We start from the raw sequence: 25,099 nt of genomic DNA on the forward strand, positions 1-25,099 counted from the left end.
AGGTGGGAGGACACCTCCCAGCACAGGTAACTCTGTGACAAGCAGTAACTCCGCCAGAATTAGTGTGCGAAAAGTATCAGTACACACAGGGGCTTGTGCTAACCACTTGAATACAATCCAGCCCATTTCTCCCGCTTGCGTACTGAGGCTGCTAGGCCAACCCACCACCTTTGCCATTGCAGCCCCACTGCTGTTTCTAGCAGATTAGCTCAAACAGAGCTAGCACAGGTCAGTGGTACCCAAACTGGAAAGCGCCCTCCTAGTGTCTGACAACCCTGAGATTGTTAATCCCCTGGGACAGAGACTACCTTCCTTTGTGTTATACGGCACGGAATTCACTGCTGGCATGTGTAGTACACAATCTTACTGCAGCCCCTGCACACAGGACTTATTCACTGATTTTGGATTAATACTGCAGGACGAGAACACTTCATTTGGACAGGTTTTTCCAAAAGACACTGCTACCTCTCCTCATGGGCACAGGAAAGCTGGGGCAAGTAGAAACCTCCAAAACTGTTCTATCGCAAAGAAATCACGTAACCACCACCATACTGGGTCAGACCAAAGGTCCATCTAGCCCAGTGTCCTGTCTTCTGACAGTGGCCAGTGCCAGGTGCCCCAGAGGCAATGAACAGAACAGGTCATCATCAAGTGATCCACCCCCTGTCACCCATTCCCAGCTTCTGGCAAACAGAGGCTAGGGACACCATTCCTGCCCATCCTGGCTAATAGCCACTGATGGACCTATCCTCCATTAATTTATCCAGTTCTTTTTTAAACCCTGTTATAGTCTTGGCCTTCACAACATCCTCTGGCAAGTAGTTCCAGAGGTTGACTCTGTGTTGTGTGAAGAAATACTTCCTTTTATTTGTTTGAAACCTGCTGCCCGTTAATTTCATTTGGTGACCCCTAGTTCTTGTGTTATGAGAAGGAGTAAATAACACTTCCTTATTTACTTTCTCCACACCTCTATAATTTTATAGACCTCTATCATATCCCCCCTTAGTTGTCTTTTTTCCAAGCTGAGAAGTCCCAGTCTTATTAATCTCTCCTCATATGGCAGCTGTTCCATACGCCTAATCATTTTTATTGATTTTTCTGAACCTTTTCCAATTCCCGTATATCCTTTTTGAGATGGGGCGACCACATCTGCATGCAGTATTCAAGATGTGGGAGTGCCATGGATTTATGTAAAGGCAGTATGATATTTTCTGTCTTATTATCCATCCCTTTCTTAATGATTCCCAACATTCTGTTTGCTTTTTTGCCACACATTGAGTGGATGTTTTCAGAGAACTATCCACAATGACTCTAAGATCTCTTTCTTGAGTGGTAACAGCTAATTTAGACCCCATCATTTTATATGCATAGTCAGGATTATGTTTTCCAATTTGCATTTATCAACATTGAATTTCATCTGCCATTCTGTTGCCCAGTCACCCGGTTTTGAGAGATCCTTCTGTAGCTCTTCGCAGTCTGCCTGGGACTTAACTATATTGAGAAGTTTTGTATCATCTGCAAATTTTGCCACCTCACTGTTTACCCCTTTTTCCAGATCACGTTAAACAATGTCATTCTTTTCCTCAGAGGATCCTAGCTTCCTGCCCATCCCATTTCCCCGCTCCTAAACAACATATATTAAAACTTATTCCACCACTTCTGACAAAAATAGTAACACGCCTTATGACTGAGCTCTGGAGCAAAGTTCTACGTAAGTACTTACAGCCAGCTGCTGCTGCAGGGTTTTCACCTGGTGCTGGAGCATTTCAACTTGTTGGTTCTGTCTCTTTGAGGGAACCCCGCAGGTGTATGTAAGCTGAGACAGGCCATTAAGAGCCTGCTTTAGTCGTTCTACATCATTAAGCAGCTCTGTTATCTGTAAGAGAAATACAAAGATTATAATGTTTCATTTTCTGAACATATTTATAAGAGAATATTAGTTTGCAAGGTCAACTAAAGGTTAACAAGTGTATGAGGACATCATTATATTGACCTCATCAATCTTGGTTTACTAGAAAAGTCTGTAAGAGAAAAAGAGAGATGCTTTGAAAATATATCAAATATTTTGCTCTCAGCTTCTTAGGATTCAGAAATCTGTAAGACATAGCCCATAGGTCAACCAGCCACTTATCTTCAGTGTGCAAATTAGCTAAGGCCCAGATTTCAAAGCAGGGCATCAGCCTTATCTTTTTTTGCAGGCGCAATGCCCACAAGTGAGACTGCCCTTAGGAAATTTGGCCATAAAGGTATCCAATTCTTCAGAGAAAGAGTACACACAGTACACATTTAACTACAGAATTAGCAGCTACTACTAGATGCGAAAACCTAGTTCTTTGGATGGTATAAAGTGCATATAACATTAATTCTGAAAGATACTGTAGGATAAAGTTATAATGCAGTGCTCCTTAATCCTAGTATAACAATAATGCGTCCTGTTTTAAAACTAAAATATCTTCATTAAATAGCATTAAGAAAACTGCAAGTCTTTTTCATCACATATTCATAATGCCTTAAATCTTCTCTTACATTGACTTCCCAATATCATTTGGTGTTAAACTGGCAAGCAACAGTGTCAAAATGACAAGGCAACACACAAAGGAAGCGGAGTATTACTTTTTTCAGATTATTTTAAAAAACAAAGTCTGCTAGTGGATGTAGTATTAATATTTTGAATTTGAATAATATGCATTTAAAACTTGAAAATTCTAGTAAAACAGAAATTTGAATAGTTCTGTGTTAGGGAGCAAAATTTTGGGGGAATTAAATAGCACTTTGCATAACAGCACACAAAACTGGTCCTCAGCTTTGAGAATTTGGACCAAATTCAGATTCCTACACTTAGGTGTGTAAGTGAGTGTGTTTAGGTAACTACATTTGCAAATTTGGCCCTTTGGATCTAAAGAGAGGCAGTTAATACTGTTAAATATTGAACACTTTCTGCCTACCTTGTTATCTTTTGCTTCCACTTGCTTTGCAGATTCCTGTATTCTTTTTTGCAAGTCAGTAATTGTTGTCAAAGATTTATCACATCTCTCTTTCTGGTCCTTAATTTCTTGTTCAATGCTGAAGCTTCTTGACTGCAACAATTCCTTTTCATCTTTTGCAGAAAGCTCTTGCTTTTTGGCTTGCAAAGCCTCTTCACACATTTCCTCATATTTTCTATTCAAGCTGGCTAAGTTTCCAGCGATGTTAGTAACCTGGGTCTCTAAGGCACTTTTCATGGATTTATACTCTGACATATCAACTACTTCTTTGCTCTCCAGTTCAGTTAAAACTCGTTTAGTATTTTGAATCTCAGACTGGAGTTTAGAGATTTCCTCACTTTTTGCTTGGTTTTCTTCCACTTCCTTTTTCAAGCTAGTTTTGACTGCTACAATTTCTTTTTCAAATGCTTCTTTCATCTGCGTGTGTTCTGCCAAAGATATTGAGGAGTTATGTAGATCTGCTAATTCCTGCTGCAGTTCTCTTACCTTTTCTAGTTCTCGGTCATAACATGCCTTTTTACTATTGAGGTCTTCTTTTAGTTCCTCTATTGTGCGGCCAAGCGTTCTCTTCAAGGCTTCAAACTGTTCCACTGGAACATAGTGACCCTGCATGCGAGTTTGCATAGCAAGGGCCTCAGAAATCTGTTTAGCACTCTCTTCTTGTAGCTTGTCTTTTTCATGTTTTATCTCTGTGTATTTTTGCAGTAATTCTCTCAATTGCTTATTCAGTTCTTCCATTTTGCTGGTGAACATTTTTTCCATTTCATGGGATTTCTCAGCAAGAATGTAATTTTGTTGCAAGTCGTTTTCCATAGACAAAAACCCGTCCTTTAACTTCTCATTTTCCTGTTTGTGTTTCTGCATCTCCTCCTCACATTCTCTGCATCTCTGTGTCTGTTCTAGCAACTGCTGTTTTAGTTCTTTCACCATGGCTTCAAAGTTTCTCTCTCTCTCTTCAAAGCAGGCAACAGAGGCATATTTTGACTTAATGCATTCTTGAATTGTGTCAAGTTCCTTCTTCTGGGCTTCAATTTCTGCATGTAACTGTAGGATTTCCTCTTGGCCTCTCTTGTATTTAGCCAGTGACTCAGTGTTGTTGTCCTGTAACTCTTGCATGCTTTTATTTAAGGTAGACACCTTACTCTCATGATCTTTTAAACTTACATACTCTGTTTGTATGTGGTTCTGTAGGAGTCTCAGTTTCTTTTTCAAAGTTCCATTCTCTTCGTTTACTCTCATAAATTCTCGCTTTAGATCTTCAGTTTTTACCTTCAGAACTGACAACTCTCTATTAGTCTTTTCTAATGTGCTGTTCAAGACTGTTTTAATCTCCTCATGTGTTTTGGCAGGTATGTATTGATCATTCAGAGAGTCCTTCAGAGTTGTGTTTTCAGACACTAGTTTGGAGACTTTTGCCTGTTCAGCATCATATTTTAGATGAAGCTCAGCAAGCTGCCTTTTAAGTTCCACAACGTTGGATTTTAAGGCTGCCACTTCTTTTTCGTGCTTTTCTGGAGACATGTACACAGCCTGGAAGTGACTTACAGTCTCACTTAAACTGGTCTTTTCCATCAGCAGCTTCTCAGCTTCTGCTTTGTTTTCATTGTACTTTTGCGTTACTTCAGCAAGTTTTTTGGTCAGATCCACAATAGTCAGATCATTTGTTTTTTTCATTTCTTCATTCAGTTTTAAAGGCACATATTGGCTTTTAATCTCAGTTGTTAAAGTGTGTATTTGCTGCTTAAGCAGCTTGTTGTCCATGTGCACCCTTTCCACTTCCTTCTGCAATGTCTGATTCTTCGACAATTCAGAAATCGTTTTCTCCAGTTCTTCAGTTTTTTTCTCAAATCTGCCCCTCATTTGTTCATGTTCCTCTGGCCTCACATACTGAGAAAATTTAGCTTTCTGACTCTCAAATTCCCTCTTTAAGAGCCGAAGCTCTGCCTGCAGTTTTTCATACTCTCTTTCCATCTCTACTAATTTCTTTGCTTTCTCATTCACTTCAGTTGATAATAAACTCTTCATATTTTCAAATTTCTCAACAGGTACAGAGAGGACTAACTTTGCTGCCATTTCTTTTAGCTGTCCTTGTACCTCCACGACATTTCTCCCACTCTTCTCTTGCTCCATCTCTAACTTACCGAGTTCCTTCTGCAACCTTTTGTTTTCCTCCAACAGCCTCCCCTCATCTCTCCTAAATTCCGCAACTAACAATTCATTTTGCTTGATTTGGTTCCTTAGCTTGCCTACTTCTGCAGAAGCTCCTTCATATTTTGCTTTCATGTCTTTCAACTGATCCTTTAGATCTTCTGTTAACTTATTGCTTCCTATAGCTGCTTCGTTAGTCAGGTGATCTTTCAGCGCAAGAAAGTGGGTTTGCATTTGCTTTACTTTGCCTTCTGAGTCAAACATTCTCTTCTGCACATCTTTTAAAGCATCCTCCAATTGCTTTATCTGTCCATCAGATTCCTCCTTGGTTCTTTCACACTCTGATGTCAAAGCTTTGCATTCAGCTACCTTATGAGACAGCTCTTTCTGAAGTTTTCTTATTTCTTCTTTTGCTGTGCCATAAGAGATTCTCATGTTGTCTAGCTCTCTCTTTAGAATTTCATTCTCGGAACTGGAGGATTGGCTAGATAGTGACAGTTCCAGTGGTCTCAGCACAGACTTGGTCTGCAGATTAGTTGGCAGAGAAATAGATACATGCTTAAAAAGAGAAATTTGTTCAATTTACTCTTCATATTTTTTCATACATTACTTCTTTAACTATGCTCATCTAAAACATATACGATTTACCTCCATTGTATATTTCAGATTTACAAGCAGTTTATAATTTGTGAGCAGGAACAATTAATGCAGGTAATTTAGACCAGGAATCCAAAATATATTTTGGCTTATATAAGCAAAACTATCAGTATTACAGAGAAACTATGCAACTTTACTTGTAGCCATCATTCAAACATCTAGAAGTTGAATGATCTGAAGATGTTAAGAGTATAAAATAAATGTAAGTGTACTGAATGCATGCACATTTTTCATCATTTAGGAACTGAGCCCACTCTCATAAGAGTCAGTGAAAAGATCCCCACTGGACTACACTATAAATTGAACTGGGCCCTAAAGGTTTAGTTTGTTTTCACTGGAATTCAACGGACAAATTATGCTAAACTTCAGTGGAATTTAAAGGAGAAAAGCTGTGGAGAAGGGTAACTGATTGCACTTTAATGCTATGAAATGGTCTGCTCCAGTGCTGTCAAAAACTAGGAAAAAAAATTCCCCGATTACAAATACTGTAGTGCAATCTCTATCATGAAAGTTGAACTTACAAATGTAGAATTATGTACAAAAAAACCCCCTGCATTCAAAAATAAAACCATGTAAAACTTTAGAGCCTACATATCCACTCAGTCCTACTTCTTGTTCAGCCAATTGCTCAGACAAACAAGTTTGTTTGCATTTGCAGGAGATAATGCTGCCCGTTTCTTCTATACGTCACCTGAAAGTGAGAACAGGCATTTGCATGGCACTGTTGTAGCCAGCATTGCAAGATATTTACATGCCAGATGCGCTGAAGATTCATATGTCCCTTCATACTTCAACCACCATTCCAGAGGACATGCGTCCATGCTGATGACGGGTTCTGCTTGATAACAATCCAAAACAGTACAGACCGACGCATGTTCATTTTCATCATCTGAGTCAGCTGCCACCTGCAGAGGGTTGATTTTCTTTTTTAGTAGTTTGGGTTCTGTAGTGTCCGCATTGGAGTGTTGCTCTTTTAAGACTTCTGAAAGCATGCTCCACACCTCGTCCCTCTCAGATTTTAGAAGGCACTTCAGATTCTTAAATCTTGGGTCCAGTGCTGTAGCTATCTTTAGAAATTTAACATTGGTATCTTCTTTGCATTTTGTCAGATTTGCAGCGAAAGTGTTCTTAAAATGAACAACATGTGTTGGGTCATCATCTGACACTGCTATAACATGGAATATATGGCAGAATGCGGGTAAAACAGAACAGGAGATATACAATTCTCCCCCAAGGAGTTCAGTCACAAATTTAATTAACACATTTTTTTTTTAACAAGTGTCATCAGCATGGAAGCATGTCCTCTGGAACGATGGCCAAAGCATGAAGATGCATATGAATCTTTAGCGCATTTGGCATATAAATATCTTGTGGTGCCAGGTACAACAGTGCCATGTGAACGCCTGTTCTCACTTTCAGGTGACATTGTAATTAAGAAGTGGGCGGCATTATCTCCCATAAATGCAAACAAACTTGTTTCTCTTAGTGATTGGCTGAACAAGACATCTTGTAGGACTGAGTGGTCTTGTAGGCTCTAACGCAGGGGTTGGGAACCTTTCAGAAGTGGTGTGCCGAGTCTTCATTTATTCACTTTAATTTAAGGTTTCGCGTGTCAGTAATACATTTTAACGTTTTTAGAAGGTCTCTTTCTATAACTCTATAATATATAACTAAAGTATTGTTGTATGTAAAGTAAATAAGGTTTTTAAAATGTTTAAGAAGCTTCATTTAAAATTAAATTAAAATGCAGAGCCCCCCGGACCGGTGGCCAGGACCCAGGCAGTGAGAGTGCCACTGGAAATCAGCTCAGATGCCACCTTTGGCACATGTGCCCTAGGTTGCCTATCCCTGCTCTAACGTTTTACATTGTTTTGTTACTGAGTTCAGTTATGTAAGAAAAAAACCCTACATTTGTAAGTTGCACTTTCATGATAAAGAGATTGCACTACCATACATGCATGAGGTGAACTGAAAAATACTATTTCTTTTGTGTATCATTTTTACAGTGCAAATATTTGTAATAAAAAATATAAAATGAGCAGTATACACTTCGTATTTTGTGTTGTAATTGAAATTGATATATTTGAAAATGTAGAAAAACATCCAAAAATATTTAATATATTTCAGTTGGTATTCTATTGTTTAACAGTGCAATTAATTGTGATTAATTTTTTAATCGTGATTAATTTTTTTTTTTTTTTAGTTAACTGTGATTAATCAACAGCCCTACTTCCTAACTGTCATGGTGGTTAAGCACTGGAATAAATTGCCTAGGGAGGTTGTGGAATCTCCATCATTGGAGATTTTTAAGAGCAGGTTAGACAAACACCTGTCAGGAATGGCTTAGGTAATACTTAGTCCTGCATGAGTGCAGGGACTGGACTAGTTAAGCTCTCAAGATCCCCTCCAGTTCTATGACTGTTCGCTTGAGCCCAAATTACCAAACGATCCAGATTTGTCATCTTCGTTATTTACTACTCCCCCAATTTTTGTCTCCTCTGAAAACTTTCAGTAACGATTTTTTTCTTCCAGGTCACTGATAAATATGTTGAATAGTGTAGGGCCAAGAACTAAGCCCTGCAGGACCCCACTAGAAACACACCCACTTGATGATTCCTCATTTACAATTACATTGAGACCTATCAGTTAGCCAGGTTTTTATCATTTCAATGTGTGCCATGTTAATTTTTAAATCAAAATTTCATGGGGTACCAAGTCAAACACTTTATAGAAGTCTAATTATACTACAATCAGCACTATTACGTTAATCAACCACATTCGTAATCTCAAAGAAAAAAAAAAAGATATCCAGTTAGACAGGATCTATTTTCCATAACCACATATTACCACCCTCCTTCAATTCTTTATTCATTGAGTCCCATATCAACAATAGGGTCAAAGGCTATATTGGAACTGAGCCACAAATTAAACAGCTATGTCACACATTTCCTCTAGAGGGCACTAGAAGTTACAAAAACAGCTTAGTGAGATTAATATAGTGTTTATTATAGAATACATTTCTGTCTTACAACTGTACCTACTTCAAGCACTGTTTACATGCCCAGGAATACATATAGAAAGAGATACATCACAAATATCCACACACAATGTTAATATAGTCTTACCTGTGATTCTGTAGCAAATACTTGACCCTGTTTAACCAGCATATCTTCTTTCCCTAGATTACCATAGAATAAGGGATAAAATAAAAACCTCTTCTTTCAAATAGCCATAGGACACCTTACTTCAATGAGTAGTCCCCTCTGACTTGCATACAGGTTCATGACAGACCAAATAATGATTTATTTTGTTTTACTACATAGATATTAATGCTGTGCTCATTCAGATTAGTTGGTAATCAAACTTGAAAATTAAAAGTATACCCAAATCAAAAGAGGGGTGGTTTGTGAGCTCAAAAGCTTAAGAATACACACTACAAAGCACTTGTAAATATGGATAGATAAGCTTGCACCAAAGCCTTTCAATCATTCGTATAGAAACTCACATTTAAGAAATATTCTACCAGCCATTCATACATAATATTAACTTATAAAACTAACACTGGACTTTTAAAAAAAATCTCTTTAAATTGGGCCAGCAAATCTCTTTTTAAAGATAATTAACATCATTGATAAGAGCTCAGATTCTACAGCAACAAACACCAATATAGATTCTGAACAAAAAACTTGACTAAATCAAGAACCTAAGACTAGTGATCTTATATGTTGTTCTCAATCTTTGTATATTTACAACATAACTATTCAAGTTGTCTTTTATCAACTATTCTATTTTTTATTTAAATTGGTTTAGCAAAATTCACCCCCTATTATTACAGAATATGCATGCCCGTCCCTGTCGACTAGTCAGAGGATTAATGTTAGCTCACCCTTTGCTGGGGGGGTTAAATGAGATCTGGATACCTATTCAGGACAGGAACATCTACCCTCAAAGAATAAATCTGAGTGTACAGAAGTGAGACCTATAGGTTAAACCCAGTTACTATTAAGATTAGCATGAGACTAGAAAGAAAAACAGAAATAAAGGGCAACGGTTTCACTTGAATTTTTTGAGATTGCATAATGCATTTAAAGAGAGAGAAATTCTAAAAATAAAATTAAACACTGTTACCAAAATCACTTCCAGAGCCCAGATAGTCACGCTGAAATAAAAAAACAGATTGCAGCAATTGAGATAAAAATAAAATATTCATTTTGTTCTAATTTTACATACAGCATGAGATGCTAATACAGGTACCTAATTTTCAGTTACAGTTTCAGTGGCATAAGATGTCTTTCAGGACAATTATATTTTTGTTTTTAATGATATAACTGGTATTATTGCCACAATATTTATGAAAAAATACATATTTATTGTTTGAGTTGAACTACAATATACCTCATAGTGTCTAAGTTTAGATTTCAGAGCTTCAATACTTCTTAAGCTTTCTTCCTGCTGTTTTTCCTTGGCTGTTAAGAGTCTTCTCAGCTCATCTTTCTGAAGAACAAGAGATGGTTCTGTTTGAGATCAGCTATTCAGCACTATATCCAGACCCATAAGCATTTAGAACACTTATTAAAATCCCGAGTTAAAGTTTCAGGGGCTCTCCCATTAGAGGTTAGCGGTCAGAATCCCTTGCTTTCCAATGCCATAGATTTCTGACACGAACATCTGTACATTTAATAATCAAGTGAACATGTAAACGATGGCAGAGACAAAACATGGATAACATGGCTGCATGCACCAGAAGTCTGCTGTGTTAATGAGAGTCACTACTTTAGTATTGAAAGAGCTATAAAATGAGCAATCTAATTCAAAGATGCATTGGCATGCTTTACACAACATCCTTGTGACAAGATCTATGGTGGTGATGCCAGGAATCTATGTAACTCGTACAAAGCAACACTAAATTTAAATAATTTTGGCTCTCATTAATCAAAAGCTATTGCCTTCACTGTACACAAGTGGAAAATATGGGAAAGAATTCATACGGTCAAAAATACAGCTGTGCAACTTTTGTATGGAAAGGTGAACGTGTAGCATTTTAGTTTTGAAGTGGCAATGGTTAAAGCTGCCGTGTAAATGACGTAATAAAAGTCATAAGATGAACAAAGGGAATTATTTTACTCAAGCTAAAAGTTAATACTCAAATTTAAGGTGGAGAGGTGAAAAATGAGTTTTCCTACCTCACTTTCAAGATCATCTGCAACCATTTGCTCCTAGAAGGCAACCAAAAATCCCACGCCCCCCACCCCCACAAAATCATTTCAGTTATATGTTAACAGGGTTGTGTGTGTATTTGATAAAACAATCACTATATTTTAGTCCAGAATGATACCTGCTGCCAACATGTCTTTCCCTTTCATTTTCCACGTTCCTCTAATTTTTGGCAGGGAAGCACCTGCAATCTGCCATATTCCAAATAAAAAAAAGCAGGAATTACATAATGTTGAAGTCTTAAAATGCATGCTAATATGGCAGATTGTGCTTCCAAATTATTGAGGTATGCATCCTTTCTTGAGTTATTTAACACATTTTTTAGAACATAAGAACGGCTATACTGGGTCAGACCAAAGGTCCATCAAGCCCAGTATCCTGTCCTCTTGACAGTGGCCAATGGCAGGTGCCCAAAAGGGAATGAACAGACAGGTAATCATCAAGTGATCCATGCCCTGTCACCCAATCCCAGCTTCTGGCAAACAGAGACTAGGGACAGCATTCCTGCCCATCCTGGCTAATAACCATTGATGGACCTATCCTCCATGAATCTATCTAGCTCCCTTCTGAACCTTACAACACCCTCTGGCAAGGAGTTCCAGAGGCTGACAGTGCATTATGTGAAAAAATACTATCTTGTGTTTGTTTTAAACCTGCTACCTATTAATTTCATTTGTTCTTGTATTAGGAGAAGGAGTAAATAACACTTCCTTATTCACTTTCGCCACATCTCATGATTTTATAGACCTCTATCATGTCCCGCCTTAGTCGCCTCTTTTCCATGCTGAAAAGTCCCAGTCTTATTAATCTCTCCTCATATGGAAGCCGTTCCATACCCCTAATCATTTTTGTTGCCCTTTTCTGAACCTTTTCCAATTCCAATTTGATGATTTTGGATGAAAATGAATGCTAGACATGTTTCTCTTGGTGCTGCTGCTCAAAGTAGTTAAAGGTTCACTTTGTTGTAATCATGACCATCAGGTATGAACATACCAATGGATGCTTATAACACACTGGAACTGAGTTATGCATACACATGTACACGCTTGATTTTTTGATTACTGCTGTTTAACTGATTACTGCTATTTAAGTTTAAAAAGTACTTGTGAAGAAAGTGCAGGGGCAAAACATGGCTTCCAGTAAACAAGGGGTTAACTCCAGCTTTATTTTCCTCTTCCATTCTACAAGCTCTCAGAGGGCTGTAAAGGCAGAGGGGGGATACACAATGCCTCTGGATGAGAGCTGTGAGAGCCCCAGGTTGGGAATCTTGGTTTCAATTTCTGCTGATTGAAGCTTTGCTCCTGCTGAACTTTCCTGTTAATTACTACAGTTTCATGTCTGCTGAGTCACCCCCAGGAGCTCTCAGTACTAAAGCATCAAAGCAATGCCCTAGAAGCAATCCACTTATAGTTAATGGATAATCACATTTGGGTTTTTCCCAGCTGTTTTTAAATACAGAATAACAGATACTATTAAAGGCAGAATATCTGCTTTTAGCCATGCATCTGAGATTAGAATTTGTTCTTAAATCTGTAACATGAACCACCACATGCTCTACAGTCTCGATTGTGATGTAAGGCTGTCGCTCATATTTGAGTATCAATAGAACTACTTCCAAAGCAACGTTTCATCACATTCTAGAAATGACCACAGTATCAAAAGGTCATCTGCCTATGGATATACCGTATTGCAGCAAAAAGCCACGTAACAGTGAGTCAACAAAAACAGCTCACAGGGAAGCAATAAAAATGTTACAGAGCTTGGTTATCTGTATTTTCCCACCACCCACCCATACAGGAGTCAAAGCCACCCATTAAACTGAGAAAGTAAAATGATTAATGAAGAATCCTTCAGGAAGTGAGAGTGACAGCTTTCCCACATGCATTCCTTTCAAAACAAGCATTGGTTATTCATCAAAGAACATCAAATTAAAGTTCAAAGCAGGATTTTTTTAAATTTTTTTTTTAAGTTAAATTAAGTAATTCCGTTTCCCACAGATGACTCTTATAAGAGCAGAGAGGCTGTTGGTTTCCTGGTGGAACATTTGATTTGAGAAAACGAGCAACCCAGCAATAAATCCCTGGCTCCTTTTTTAATGTTCAGTTCATTGTGAATTGTTGAAATTTCCATTTCAAGACTTTAGACAAAGCCATTCTGATGTACTATGCCAATTTCAAGAGAATGGCTTTGTTATTCAAGTTAGACGATTGTTAGTTTTTAAACAGGATTATACAAAAAACTATTTTTACCTCGTTCAGTTGTAGCTCTAATACACTGACTCTGTTTAGAAGTATTCTCTGTTCCTGTTGAATCTCTTTCAATCGGTCTTTCAAATCTTCATTTTCTGCTTCCAGTTCCTGAAACAAAGAAAATGTAGGCGTTTTAACTAGTAATGATAATGGTCCTTCAGAACACCAATGCTTGTTTAACAAAATTCACAACATATCTGCAGCCTCACTTTAAATCATTATACCTAGTAAACTTATCTAAAGCGCCTTCAGATTCTCCACCACTAAATTCTTGTCCTTGGATGGATGTAATACACACACAGTTTTTAATATAATCTTTCCCTGTCCATACTCCAGTGCTGACAGCATTTCAAGAGCTACTTTTATCTCCTGGCTCTCAACATATAAAAAACAAATTGTGTTGAAAAAAAAAAAAAAGTCTGAAACCCAGCCACTGTGTTTAAAGATGTAATCTAAAAGACACTTCATCGGCATGAGGCATCATGATAGCCTTTTAACATGCTGCATGCCTGAAGTGCATCGGATGTAACCTTAATCACATCTATTAAGCCAGAACAAATGCATTCACTGTCTTTTTTAAATAAAGTGCAATATTTCCAATTAGCATAGTACCCTTTATCAGAATGAGATACATACATGCTTCTTAAACTAAAATACATTATTGGCCATTTTAATTTTTTCCCACTATTAAAAGACTATTTTATAAATATATATAAAAAAAAACCAATGACCTATTTTAACAGACAAAAGCTAAAAGTTCAGAGTTAAGCTACCATTACAGTAACTTCTCATAATGCACATAGTAAGGTACTTTAATAGTACAGTTGCTACAATAAGATATGCAGGATTCTCAGTTTCAGGACCTATGATGTCAAGTCATTCTGTTGTATACTAAAATATTTCATAATGGCAGCCTCAGTTTTAAATTGGCTAGTTTCCCCAGTTTAAAAAATTAGCCCCTCAATGTTATTTCACTTTTTAAAAATACTCTACTGGCATACTAATAAGCTGAGGAAGGAAATGCCATAGATTATTCTAGCAATTATAGCAAGCAAATTCATTTTCTAGTAAGACACCTACTAATATATTTTATTTTATATTTTCCTTAATTCAGTGAAATGCTTAAAAGGTTGAAATAAAAGTTAGCTTCTTATTACACCATCATTTATCAACATTTGAGTGCTCTTTACAGAATCTACCTATTTTAACTAATAAAAGTCTCTGCAGAACATATTCTAAAATAGACACTACATACAACAGGGGTGGCCAACCTGAGCCTGAGAAGGAGCCAGAATTTACCAATGTACATTGCCAAAGAGCCACAGTAATACGTCAGCAGCATAGGCGCCGACTTCTGCTGGCACCGGTGCGTGCTTGACCACCCTCTGTCCCCGGCCCTGCCTCTTTCCCACCTCCTCCCCTGAACATGCCGCTTTCACGCTCCTCCCCGCTCCCTCCCGGAGCTTGTTATGCTGAGAAACAGCTGTTTTGCGGTGCAAAACGCTGAGAGGAGAAGCGGAGACGTGGCGCGCTCAGGGGAGGGGAGCTTGGCTGCCGGTGGGTTCAGAGCACCCACCAATTTTTCCCCATGGGTGCAGCACCCGTGGAGTTTGTACCTATGGTCAGCAGCCCCACCATCAGCCCCCTTTCCCGCCCCCCCCCGCTTCCAGCGCCTCCCACCCACCGGGAGCCCTGCTGATCAGCTGTTCCGTGGTGTGCAGGAGGCTCTGGGGGGAGAAGCAAGGTTACAGCAGGCTCAGGGGAGGGGGCAGGAAGGGGTAGAGTGGGGGCAGGGCCTGTGGCAGAGCCAGGGGTTGAGCAGTGAGCACCCCCCGGCACATTGGAAAGTTGGCGCCTGGAGCTCCAGCCCCAGAGTCGGTGCCTGTACAAGGAGCCGCATATTAACTTCTGAAGAGCCGCATGGGGCTCCAGAGCCCCAGGTTGGCCACCCCTGACATACAACATAGGGCACAAAAGGGAGAACTAGCTTAAAAATGTCCTGCTCATAGTTATCAGGTGGAATTAGTAAGAGTGTGTCTCATAAATCATGAGGAAACATTAGGAAAATTTTGTAAGGCCTATTTCTTGCTCTTCCATTTACATTTTCTCTACAGCGTACAAGACTCAATCATAAACCAGTAATTCCCTCACTGTCGCCTCAATCCTGAAAGGTAGTAGACACCTTCATCTCTCACTCTAGAGGAGGTACTCAGCACCTGAGAGAATCAGCATCTACATGAAGAGAAATGTTTAATAGCTCAACCTTAGGCTGTTTGAATTGATTAGCATGCATTTTAAGTGGAAGACTTTTTTATTGTGTTTTAGTCAGATGAAACACTGCAGGGATTTTATCCCTTTTTAAAAGATGGCTAAGAAATCGCACACTTGCAACATTGCATGTCAGTAATGTTGAGAGCTGAAATATTGCATTCCTCTTATGGGAATAGACGATGTGCTTTATAACCAAACCCCAATCTTTAATCAGACTTGTTGATTATCAAATAAAATATACAAAGCACAAACCCCTTCCTGCTCTTTTTATTCTGATTTACCTGCATGCTTAGCGGTTCCCTCTGATACTGCTTGAAGTTCACTTCTTGTGCATACAGCGGATTCCGTTTCTGTGACACATTAGTAACCTGTTATTGCAGCATTAAAACATAAAATCATAAATTTAAGCAAACTGAAGTCATGCTCTTTCTGGATACAGCACGTAAGCCCAGTGTTTTCCAGCTGAGATCAGCGTTATACTTCATTATATATCCCACGGGGGGCAGTGTTACTACTAGTTCACGCTTACTCTGCTCTGTTATATTTCACAGAGGACAAAAATCAGATAAATTGTTGTAGTCTTATTTCTAATCCCCAAACTAATACGGATATCATTTAAATATCAAGGCCCAGGCTGTCATCTACAACCAGCAAGCACTGAATGCAGATGAAGAGGGGTGTCACTTCCGCACCAGTGCCTATGTTTAATAACAGCTGCTTTGAGCCTACTCTAAACCACGCTAGCAGTCGAAGATCACCCTGCCACGCCACATGCCCTTCACCGCAGGCACACTTATGTTCCTTCGTGGCCTAGACAAAAATGAGCCGCTCTTGTGGTTTTACTCCGCTGAGGCATTCCCCTGTGCTAGGGCGTCTTCCATGAGCTCTCTAACTGATTTAAGAGGTCTGAGAATCAGAGCTAAGTTTCAAAATAACCACATACAAATTAAGAGAATCAGAACTTGCTCCCAAAGATAAGCAGTATAATGATTTTCCGTTCTATGGACCAGGCAATTTTAGCAAATAAAAGTCAGGCCCCTGGCCAACATGAAGTGCTACTGAGGAAATATTTTTAAAATGTGAGGATACCCGTGAGCGCGCCCGGCCCTGTTTCACATACTAGTCATCTCTGCTTCTGGTCCGACGGCAGCAAGTGGAGGAAATATACAATAGCAGTTTTTTAAAAAAGCTTTAGAAAAGAGTAATTTAACTAATGAATCACTTTCACTTGCCTTGCCCACTGGATGGGATTTAAATCAGTGTTACCGTTTACGGCACATTAATAAAAGTTAGAAACCCCAGGAGCACCTGGGAGTCACATTCTGTATAAGCATTTCAGCATTCGCCACAGAGGATCATTTAGATGGAACAAAAACTTAGAGAAAATATTACTGAGGATGGATTTAGAATAGAACTTCGATTCACACGGTGTCTTTCACACAAGCAAAGTCATGAGGTTTGTGACAGTGCAGTAAGGGTGTATAAACAGCCACCATTGTGCTCACCAATAGCTCATATGCAGCTCTGGACAACAGAAAAAGTTTATTGACAAAGAATGTTGGCCAGAACCATAGGGACATCCCTATTCATTCTGAGAAGTACTGTATCATAATACAGTGTTCTTTCTAGGCAGTCATCAGACATGGGCAAAGAGGACAGGGGGCCAACATCTTGCCAGAGTGGAACCTTTACAAGAATACAACATGCAGTGTCAGTAATGCATATGAACGTATGAGCTTCCTGAGTGACAGACATTTAGTGAGACATTTAGCATAGAACAAATAAAGCCTGACCTTTTGTTCAGGCTGTCCTTTCTTCATAAGCTCCCTTGCTAAAAAGCAACAAAAGTTAGGTTTTTAATTTTTTATATATACTTAATTTAAGTTAGACATTGATGTAACAGTGATATTAGAGGAAATATCTAATTACCAATTGGCATTTCTGATTTGTTAACAAAGAATAATCACAAATCCAAATAGTTTTACTATTAGTAAGACAATGTTTCTCATTATCATTGATAATGCTATACCAATTTCAGGAGCTGTCTAAACAAGTAGTCCTATTTAAAATGCATCATTTCCATTTTTGATTATTTTCCAAACGTATAACATTTTTACATCATATACAATATTAGGTTTTGTAACAGCATAACATTACAATGGAGCAGGGGTAGGCAATCTATTGCCCGTGTGCCGAAGGCAGCCCACGAGCTGATTTTCAGGGTCCTGGCCACCGGTCCGGAGGGCTCTGCATTGTAATTTAATTTTAAACAAAACTTCTTAAACATTTTTAAAACCGTATTTACTTTAGTTTAGTTATATATTATAGACTTATAGAAAGAGACCTGCTAAAAATGTTTAAACCTATGACTGGCAGGCAAAACCTTAAATTAGAATGAATAAATGAAGACTCGGCACACCACTTCTGAAAGGCTGCCGACCCCTGCAATGGAGTATCCCAGGATTAGATAAAATTTAAATGTTCCCATTCTGAATAGAAGTGACAGTCTGTCCTCCAACGTTAGCGTGCCATATACTGTGACAATATCACATCCTTATATTGAATAAACTTATTTCCAAAAAGACATTGTCCACAAAAATGTTATTCAGATAGTATTAATATAAGCATTGTAATGTTTTAAAAAAATTTCTTCCCAGTCAAGAGCCAACACTCCCTGTAAGAGGAATAATAAGCATGAAATCAAAGAACCCAGAAGGAAAGAAAGAGAAATTTCTCCCAAATACAGGAATGCTTCTCATACCTTTGCTGGAATCCTCAATGGCAGTCTTTATTAGGGCCAAAATGTCAATATTGTCACCAATTCTGGCATAGTAAGAACAGTCATGACCAAGGGCATCAACCAAACTAACATCTGCACCATTTTTGAGCAGAACTTCAACCGCATCCTTGCAGCCATATTCACAGCCTAACATTAGAGCAGTCCTGGGGGCAGGGAGAAAGACCACACACACAGACACACATCAGACACGTAAGGAGACAATATTTGCAATGGACAGCTTACTTGAAGTAGTAATCACTACTTTTTTATAAACTCAATTACAGAAGCCTGTGCTTAGAGAAAGAACCTTTCCTCAATGCATCTTCATGTAATTGGATTTTTCTATTTAACCAATATGTAAAGTATTATTTTAATAAAACTACTGAGCTAACATGCTTTCTTCACAGAGAAAATGACAGTAAACCCAAGTCTTATTCTCCTCAAGAGTCTCCTGATTTTCAAAACACAGGTTTATTATCCCATCCTTCATTTCAAGTTTTACTAAGAAGTTCAGCACACAAATTACAAATACTATAGAAAAAAAAAGGTATCAGAAGAGTTACAAAATACCTCAGACCAAATTCTGAAGGTGCCTGGAAACATGTAATCCCACCCAAACAAGTGCGTATGCACCTTTCAAAAGTATTGTTGCAAGCTCCCATATTCTAACCACGACAAGGCCCAGGCCCACCCCCTCAGCATAGTGTATTTATAATCCAAGAAGAAATATCTGGGGAAGAAGTGGCTGTGCATGAAGCTCAGTACAGATATGTAAACACACAAGGTAAAAATTACAAGAGGGCCTAAGTCACTTAGGAGCCTTACTGGGATTTGGGCGCTTTTAAAAATGTGACTTGGGGAGGAGCAGCAGACAGGCAACACAGCGCACCATGAAGGGCTATGTTGTGAAGATAAATTTTTTCACAAGTGCCTGAGTTCAGAGAAGAGGTAATCCCTTTCACTTGGGTCTTTCAGCTGTCAACTCTACTTCTCTCCAATTTACTATAAGCACCAGACTACATTCTCTACACAAGTCAACAGTCTTTCAGCTGCATAAGCCAGAAATACATACACCGAAAAACATGGAAATGATTGACTTTGTTTGTGGAAACAGGCATTTTGTGAATGCTCTCTCATTTATTTATATTACTTGAATTGGCTAATCAACATTTGAAGTCTTAATTTAGTATATGTTTCAGCTGTACAGTTTGACAAGTTTATTTTACAACTTGAAAGTCTGAAAGCTGAGAGACTTCTGTTGTTTAAGAATACAGATACATTGCCAACATACCCCAGTGGCATGTGTTACCTGTTTTGTTTGTCTCTGGCATTCACATCAGCTCCCCTGTCGATCAGAAGCTGACAGACTGTTGGACGACACATCTGAGTGGCCAGCACTAGGGGTGTCCTCCCATCCTGGAAAACAGGAAAAATTGGGAAAGGGCACATTCTCAAAGAGGAAAAAACAACAACACACAGCATTCCACTAGATTCTGAAGAGAAGGAAGGATAGCAATAACTAGTGACTTACTCCATCTTTGGCATTCACTGCGGCACCATGATCACACAGTAGCTGAATACTAGAGGAACAGTCTGACATAGCTTTTGGGAACAAAGAAAAGAAAGAGTGGTTTAAGTGTCTGAGGAGAGCCTTCCATGGAGTCCCAAGTACGCCTAGGATTCCACTTTTAAGCCTTCATCTCCCAAGCTCCACTGTGCAGCCACCATTCCTCTAGCTCAGCAGTACCAGAAAGGACTCAAACTTGTTGCAGCCCTTTAATTAGCCACAGGAATTGCCGAGCAGCGAGAGGCATTCCCCCTATATACGCTCCTTACCGTGAGCTAAGCGCTCCTTGAATGCTGCTCACAACCTACGGAGCAAGATACTGGGAATCAAACCCAAACAAGATGCTTGTATTTTATTCTGTGCAGGACAACACAGATACCTATAGAATATGAATTCAATAATTGACTATTTTTATCATAGTGCTGTGCTTTTGAATGGACTCTAAGGAAAGTGATAGCTATATTCTTCAGCACACACCATAGAATCAGACTATCAGGGTTGGAAGGGACCTCAGGAGGTCATCTACTCCAACCCCCTGCTCAAAGCAGGGCCAATCCCCAATTTTTGCCCCAGATCCCTAAATCCCTCAAGGATTGAACTCACAACCCCGGGTTTAGCAGGCCAATGCTCAAACCACTGAGCTACCCCTCCCGCCCCTCCACATCTAAAAGTTTACAGTGCAAGGAAAGTTCACCAGCAGGAACAAACATTCCTGTACTAAAATTCTAAACAACTGGCCTTAGCCTTATGCTGGAGGAGGCAACTTAACTAGAAAGTAGTGTCATTTGGGGCAGTATCTGTGCAAGGTCCCTCCAGAATACCGTAACCCAGCTTCCACCCTCTAATACACTGTTTCTAAGGAAAGTCAAATTCAGCACACAGACAGAGTGTCTTATGCTTTAGGATTCAGTGAACTCTGGTGCTATGCTCTTGAAAGCATGTGCAATTTGCAATGAACACACAATCACAGTCCAAAATGTTAAGGAGGGGCATAGAGTTTTAGAAGGATTTAGACTGATCGAGACTAAACTATATTTAAGCTACGTCTACACTACGCAGCTTTTAGCGACACACGGCTCTGCCCCTACAGCCGTGCTGCTAAAAGGCATCCAGCGTAGCTGCTGTTTGTCAGCAGAAGAGAGCTCTCCCGCGGACAAAAAACTTCCACCCACAATGAGTGGCGGTAGCGCTGTCGGCAGGAGAGCGGTCCTGTCAACAAATCACTGTCCACACCTGCGCTTTTCCTTGACAAAACTTACCTTGGGGGGGTTAACACCTCTAAACGACAAAAGTTTTGTCGTTCACTTGCCATTGTAGACAAAGCCTTAGTCTATTAACATTGTACACCAGTGTTCAGAGCATCATCTTGTGCCATATTGTTAACATTTCAGTGAAAAACTCATTTGTTATATGCAGTTCTCCAACATCTTTTGTTCTTGTAAACTGATTGATGACCTGTCAAAGGCACATTTTCCTCTGTGAGGACAAAGTCTATGACAATTCAAAGTTTTAAGAAGCAGCCATTTGGGTAAGAGTGGAAAACTTCATCTAAAAATAGGTCTTAAGCAGTAATCCAGTTCCTTGCACTGATCTAAAAATGAATAAAATTTTATCAAGCCCCCCCTCCTTCTGCCTCCACAGACACAGATACACTTTTAGCTTAGAAGCAGGAGATATTTCAACCAAAGAGTTTTTCTCAAAATTTTAGGCACCTGAAAACAGAATTCGGGTTTGAGTGCTTCTCAACACTACAGATATTAGCTGAGTGATAGAAGAAAAAAAATTATTCATATACATATTTTCTACCACAGGTTTAATAAGGTCAACTGAAGGGGAAAAAATAACCTATGCCAATTTCTTCTACAGTAGATACATTATGATAAATTATATTTCTTACTGAAAAGGATACTCTAAAGGAGAATCTCTTAAAACGAACAGAAATAAATAACTTCATGCAGCAGTTCCTGGAATGGCAAAAACACTGCTTACCAGCATCATGAAGAGCAGTTCTACCATGAAGATCCAGATTTTCAGTTGGACAATTGTACTGTTAAAAGAATAATTCTTATTTACTAGATTTGTATCAAGATTTAATTCCAATATTTATAATTCACAAGTCACTCAGACTTACAAGTAAAAGAACTAGAAATCACTGAACTAGAAACATTTAAACTAGGGCTGTTGATTAATTGCCGTTAACTCACGCGATTAATTAAAAAAAATTAATTGTGATTATTCGCAGTTTTAATCGCACTGTTAAATAGTAGAATACAGTGTTCCCTCTAATTTTGTATGTCCATGTGCGGAATGAATTTTGTTATGTGCACCAATATGGAGGCGACCTGTGACACATCACCTTCATATTGGTGCACATAAAATTCATGTGGTGGGGGTGGGGCAGAAGGGTTCAGAGTGGGGGGGCTCAGGGTTGGGGCGCAGTGGGGAGTAAAGGCTCTCACGGGGGGAGTAAGGGCTTTGGGGTAGAGCTGCGGATGAGGGGTTTGGGATGTGAGGGGGGGCTCAGGGCTGGGGCAGAGGGTTAAGGTGTGGGGGGAGTGAGGGCTCTGGCTGGGTGTGCAGGCTCGAGGGTGGAGCTGGGGATGAGAGGTTCAGGGAGGGGGCTCAGGGCTGGGGCAGAGGGTTGGGTGAGGGGGGGTGGGCGGAGGAGTGCTCCAGCTAGGGGTGAAGGCTCTGGGGTAGGGCCGGAAATGAGGGGCTCGGGAGGGGGCTCAGGGCTGAGGGTACAGAGGGTGCGAGCAAAGGGTTGGGGTATGGGGGGTGTGGGCTCTGGAGTGGGGCTGGGAATGAGGGGTTCAGGGTGCAGGCTGCCCCGGGGCTGCAGATGGTGGATGGGGGGGGGGGGGGGAAGAGAGAGAAACACTGCCCCCCAGCCCTCTCTCAACGCAGCAGCTTGCGGCCAGGGTTCCTCTCTCCGGCAGCTCCGATGGACCTGGGCCGGGCTGGGGGAGGGGCTCCTCTCCCCCGGCAGCAGCAAGTCTGAGGCCGGTCGGCTCTGGGGCCGGCAGGGAGGGGCGCCTCTCCCCACTGCAGCCCTGAGCTTTTGCGCGGGGCTTAATAGGCAGCTGCACGGCCATGCGGCTTACAGGGAACTCAGGTAAAATACCTACTGAAATTTATTAAATATTTTTGGATGTTTTTCTACATTTTTAAATATATTGGATTTCAATTACAACACAGAATACAAAGTGTACAGTGCTCACTTTGTATTATTTTTATTATAAATATTTGCACTGTAAAAATTATAAACAAAAGAAATAGTATTATTCAATTCACCTCATATAAGTACTGAAGTGCAATCTCTTTATCGTGGAAGTGCAACTTACAAAAGTAGGTTTTTTTTTGTTACCTAACTGAACTCAAAAACAAAACAATGTAAAACTTTGCTACAAGTCCACTCAGACCTACTTCTTATTCAGCCAATCGCTAAAAGAAACAAGTTTGTTTACATTTACAGGAGATAATGCTTATTTACAATGTCACCTGAAAGTGAGAACAGACATTCACATGGTACTTCTGTAGCTAGCATTGCAAGGTATTTACGTGCCAGATGCACTAAAGATTCACATCACCAAAAGGGGAATTTAGGGGCAGGTGCAGTACCACAAATTAGTTTAAAAAAAAAAAATTAAAAGTAACTATAAAATTAACAGCATCTCTTGAAGAACACGTACTTTCCTTTTACGTCTAAATGTAAAATGTGGCACAAAGATTGATTTACTGTCTTCAATACCTGTAATAGCTTTTGCAAACAAAGAGCATGTCCATATTTTGCAGCAAGATGCAACGCATTTCTCCCTACGGATTAAATATACACAAAAGCATTAAATTGGGAACTACAGTAGGGCTATCAATATCAACATGCAGTAACATATACCATGAAGACATTTAATATGTTTCCCTTGTATCCAGATACTTCACTATTCATAATACAATATTGTAATTCATAAGGAACAAGAAATTTGACACACAGATAAAATAACTAAACAAATTTGTATTTCTTCTTTTCACCACCTTCCCAGTTTTCACATGCCTCCTTACTCACTACTAAATTCAGAATCTCGATAGAACTTTGAGGTTATGAAAATCCCATGAGACTTCCAGGCTGGTTTCTGGACCAAAGGCAATTCAGAAAAGCATCTGCATGGTTTTACATACTACTCAGAATCAAACCTTTTGAAATTCTCCCAGCACTTTTTCCGAACTCCATAAACCATGCTGTTCCCATATATATTGTAAATGTATTTATTAAGATTTACTTAGCTAGAATAGCAAATGTAGACACAAGTCCATATTCAGAGGAGCCAGAGTACTTAAAATCATTTAAACCCTTTTGAGTTAAACTTTTCTATTGCCTGGAAATTTGTTCAATTCAGAGAACCTAAACTATATCCAACACAGAATCAGACAGTTTGAAGCATGTACTCTATGCCATGTTTCTAGCCATGAGGAAGCAAAGAATTTCAAGTAGTTATTCAACATGTGCTCAAGTCTGCATCTATTTTAGCCTGTTCCATACTACAGGACAAGTTACAAGCATTTAATGTAGATTTTGTTTTGGGACGGAAATCAGACCTGTGCCAAGTGTTTTTGAAAATTTCACCCTTAAACTTTAAGGAAACATACCTGCAGCATCGCTGGCTACGATATCAACCCCATGTACAAGAATGGTATTCAAACAATCCAGATTTCCTTTTGATGCTACAACATGAAATCTAAGGGGGGGAAAAAAAGATACTATGCATTTCTTGGCTTAAACAGACTAGTTCTGCATGGAAGAACAAAAAGAAAAAAAGGGTAACATTTGCCAGCAGAGGCAGAGCACACGAGGAGAAAAAAAACCCAAAAGAACCCACAGTTGTACAGTGAAGTGTTAGGTAGATTAAAACCATATTTCACTCATGTAGTTCCAGCTTGGAAAGTCTAGCGTTGTAGCATGATCTGACCCAACTAAAAGTGTAGGGGGGAGGGGGGCACAAGAGGGCGGGGAGAAGAGGAAGCATAATTTCTTTCAATAAAACCAGTACACTAATTTTGTGTCTGTGGCAGAGAATAAGTAAAATATCGATCAGCTTTCCCTTTCCTAATTATGATTCAAATTTACTAGGATCAAGCATTAGCATAGTCAAAGCAATGACACTTCTATCACTTCAGTTTGAAATTGTAGCCACATGGATTTCTGTTAACTTTTGTGAACATACCTTGAGGAAGG

General features: G+C 39.4%; 1 protein-coding gene across 1 annotated transcript in view; it reads right to left on the minus strand.

Annotated features, from left to right (window-relative positions):
• Nucleotides 1-25,099, minus strand: part of UACA (uveal autoantigen with coiled-coil domains and ankyrin repeats) — a 73,923-nt gene that overhangs the window by 3,937 nt on the left and 44,887 nt on the right. Inside the window, exons 3-16 of the mRNA XM_077828902.1 lie at nt 24,514-24,602; nt 23,621-23,685; nt 21,859-21,916; nt 19,834-19,904; nt 19,612-19,718; nt 18,285-18,466; nt 17,317-17,354; nt 15,805-15,873; nt 13,253-13,360; nt 10,185-10,283; nt 9,912-9,948; nt 8,915-8,967; nt 2,946-5,690; nt 1,724-1,876 (exon numbers count right to left, since the gene is read on the minus strand). Coding sequence (XP_077685028.1) covers nt 1,724-1,876; nt 2,946-5,690; nt 8,915-8,967; nt 9,912-9,948; nt 10,185-10,283; nt 13,253-13,360; nt 15,805-15,873; nt 17,317-17,354; nt 18,285-18,466; nt 19,612-19,718; nt 19,834-19,904; nt 21,859-21,916; nt 23,621-23,685; nt 24,514-24,602 — 3,874 coding nt within the window. The remainder of the gene's footprint in view (nt 1-1,723; nt 1,877-2,945; nt 5,691-8,914; nt 8,968-9,911; nt 9,949-10,184; nt 10,284-13,252; nt 13,361-15,804; nt 15,874-17,316; nt 17,355-18,284; nt 18,467-19,611; nt 19,719-19,833; nt 19,905-21,858; nt 21,917-23,620; nt 23,686-24,513; nt 24,603-25,099) is intronic.

This window comes from Eretmochelys imbricata, chromosome 10, assembly GCF_965152235.1.
Source record: "Eretmochelys imbricata isolate rEreImb1 chromosome 10, rEreImb1.hap1, whole genome shotgun sequence".
Classification (NCBI taxonomy): domain Eukaryota; kingdom Metazoa; phylum Chordata; order Testudines; family Cheloniidae; genus Eretmochelys; species Eretmochelys imbricata.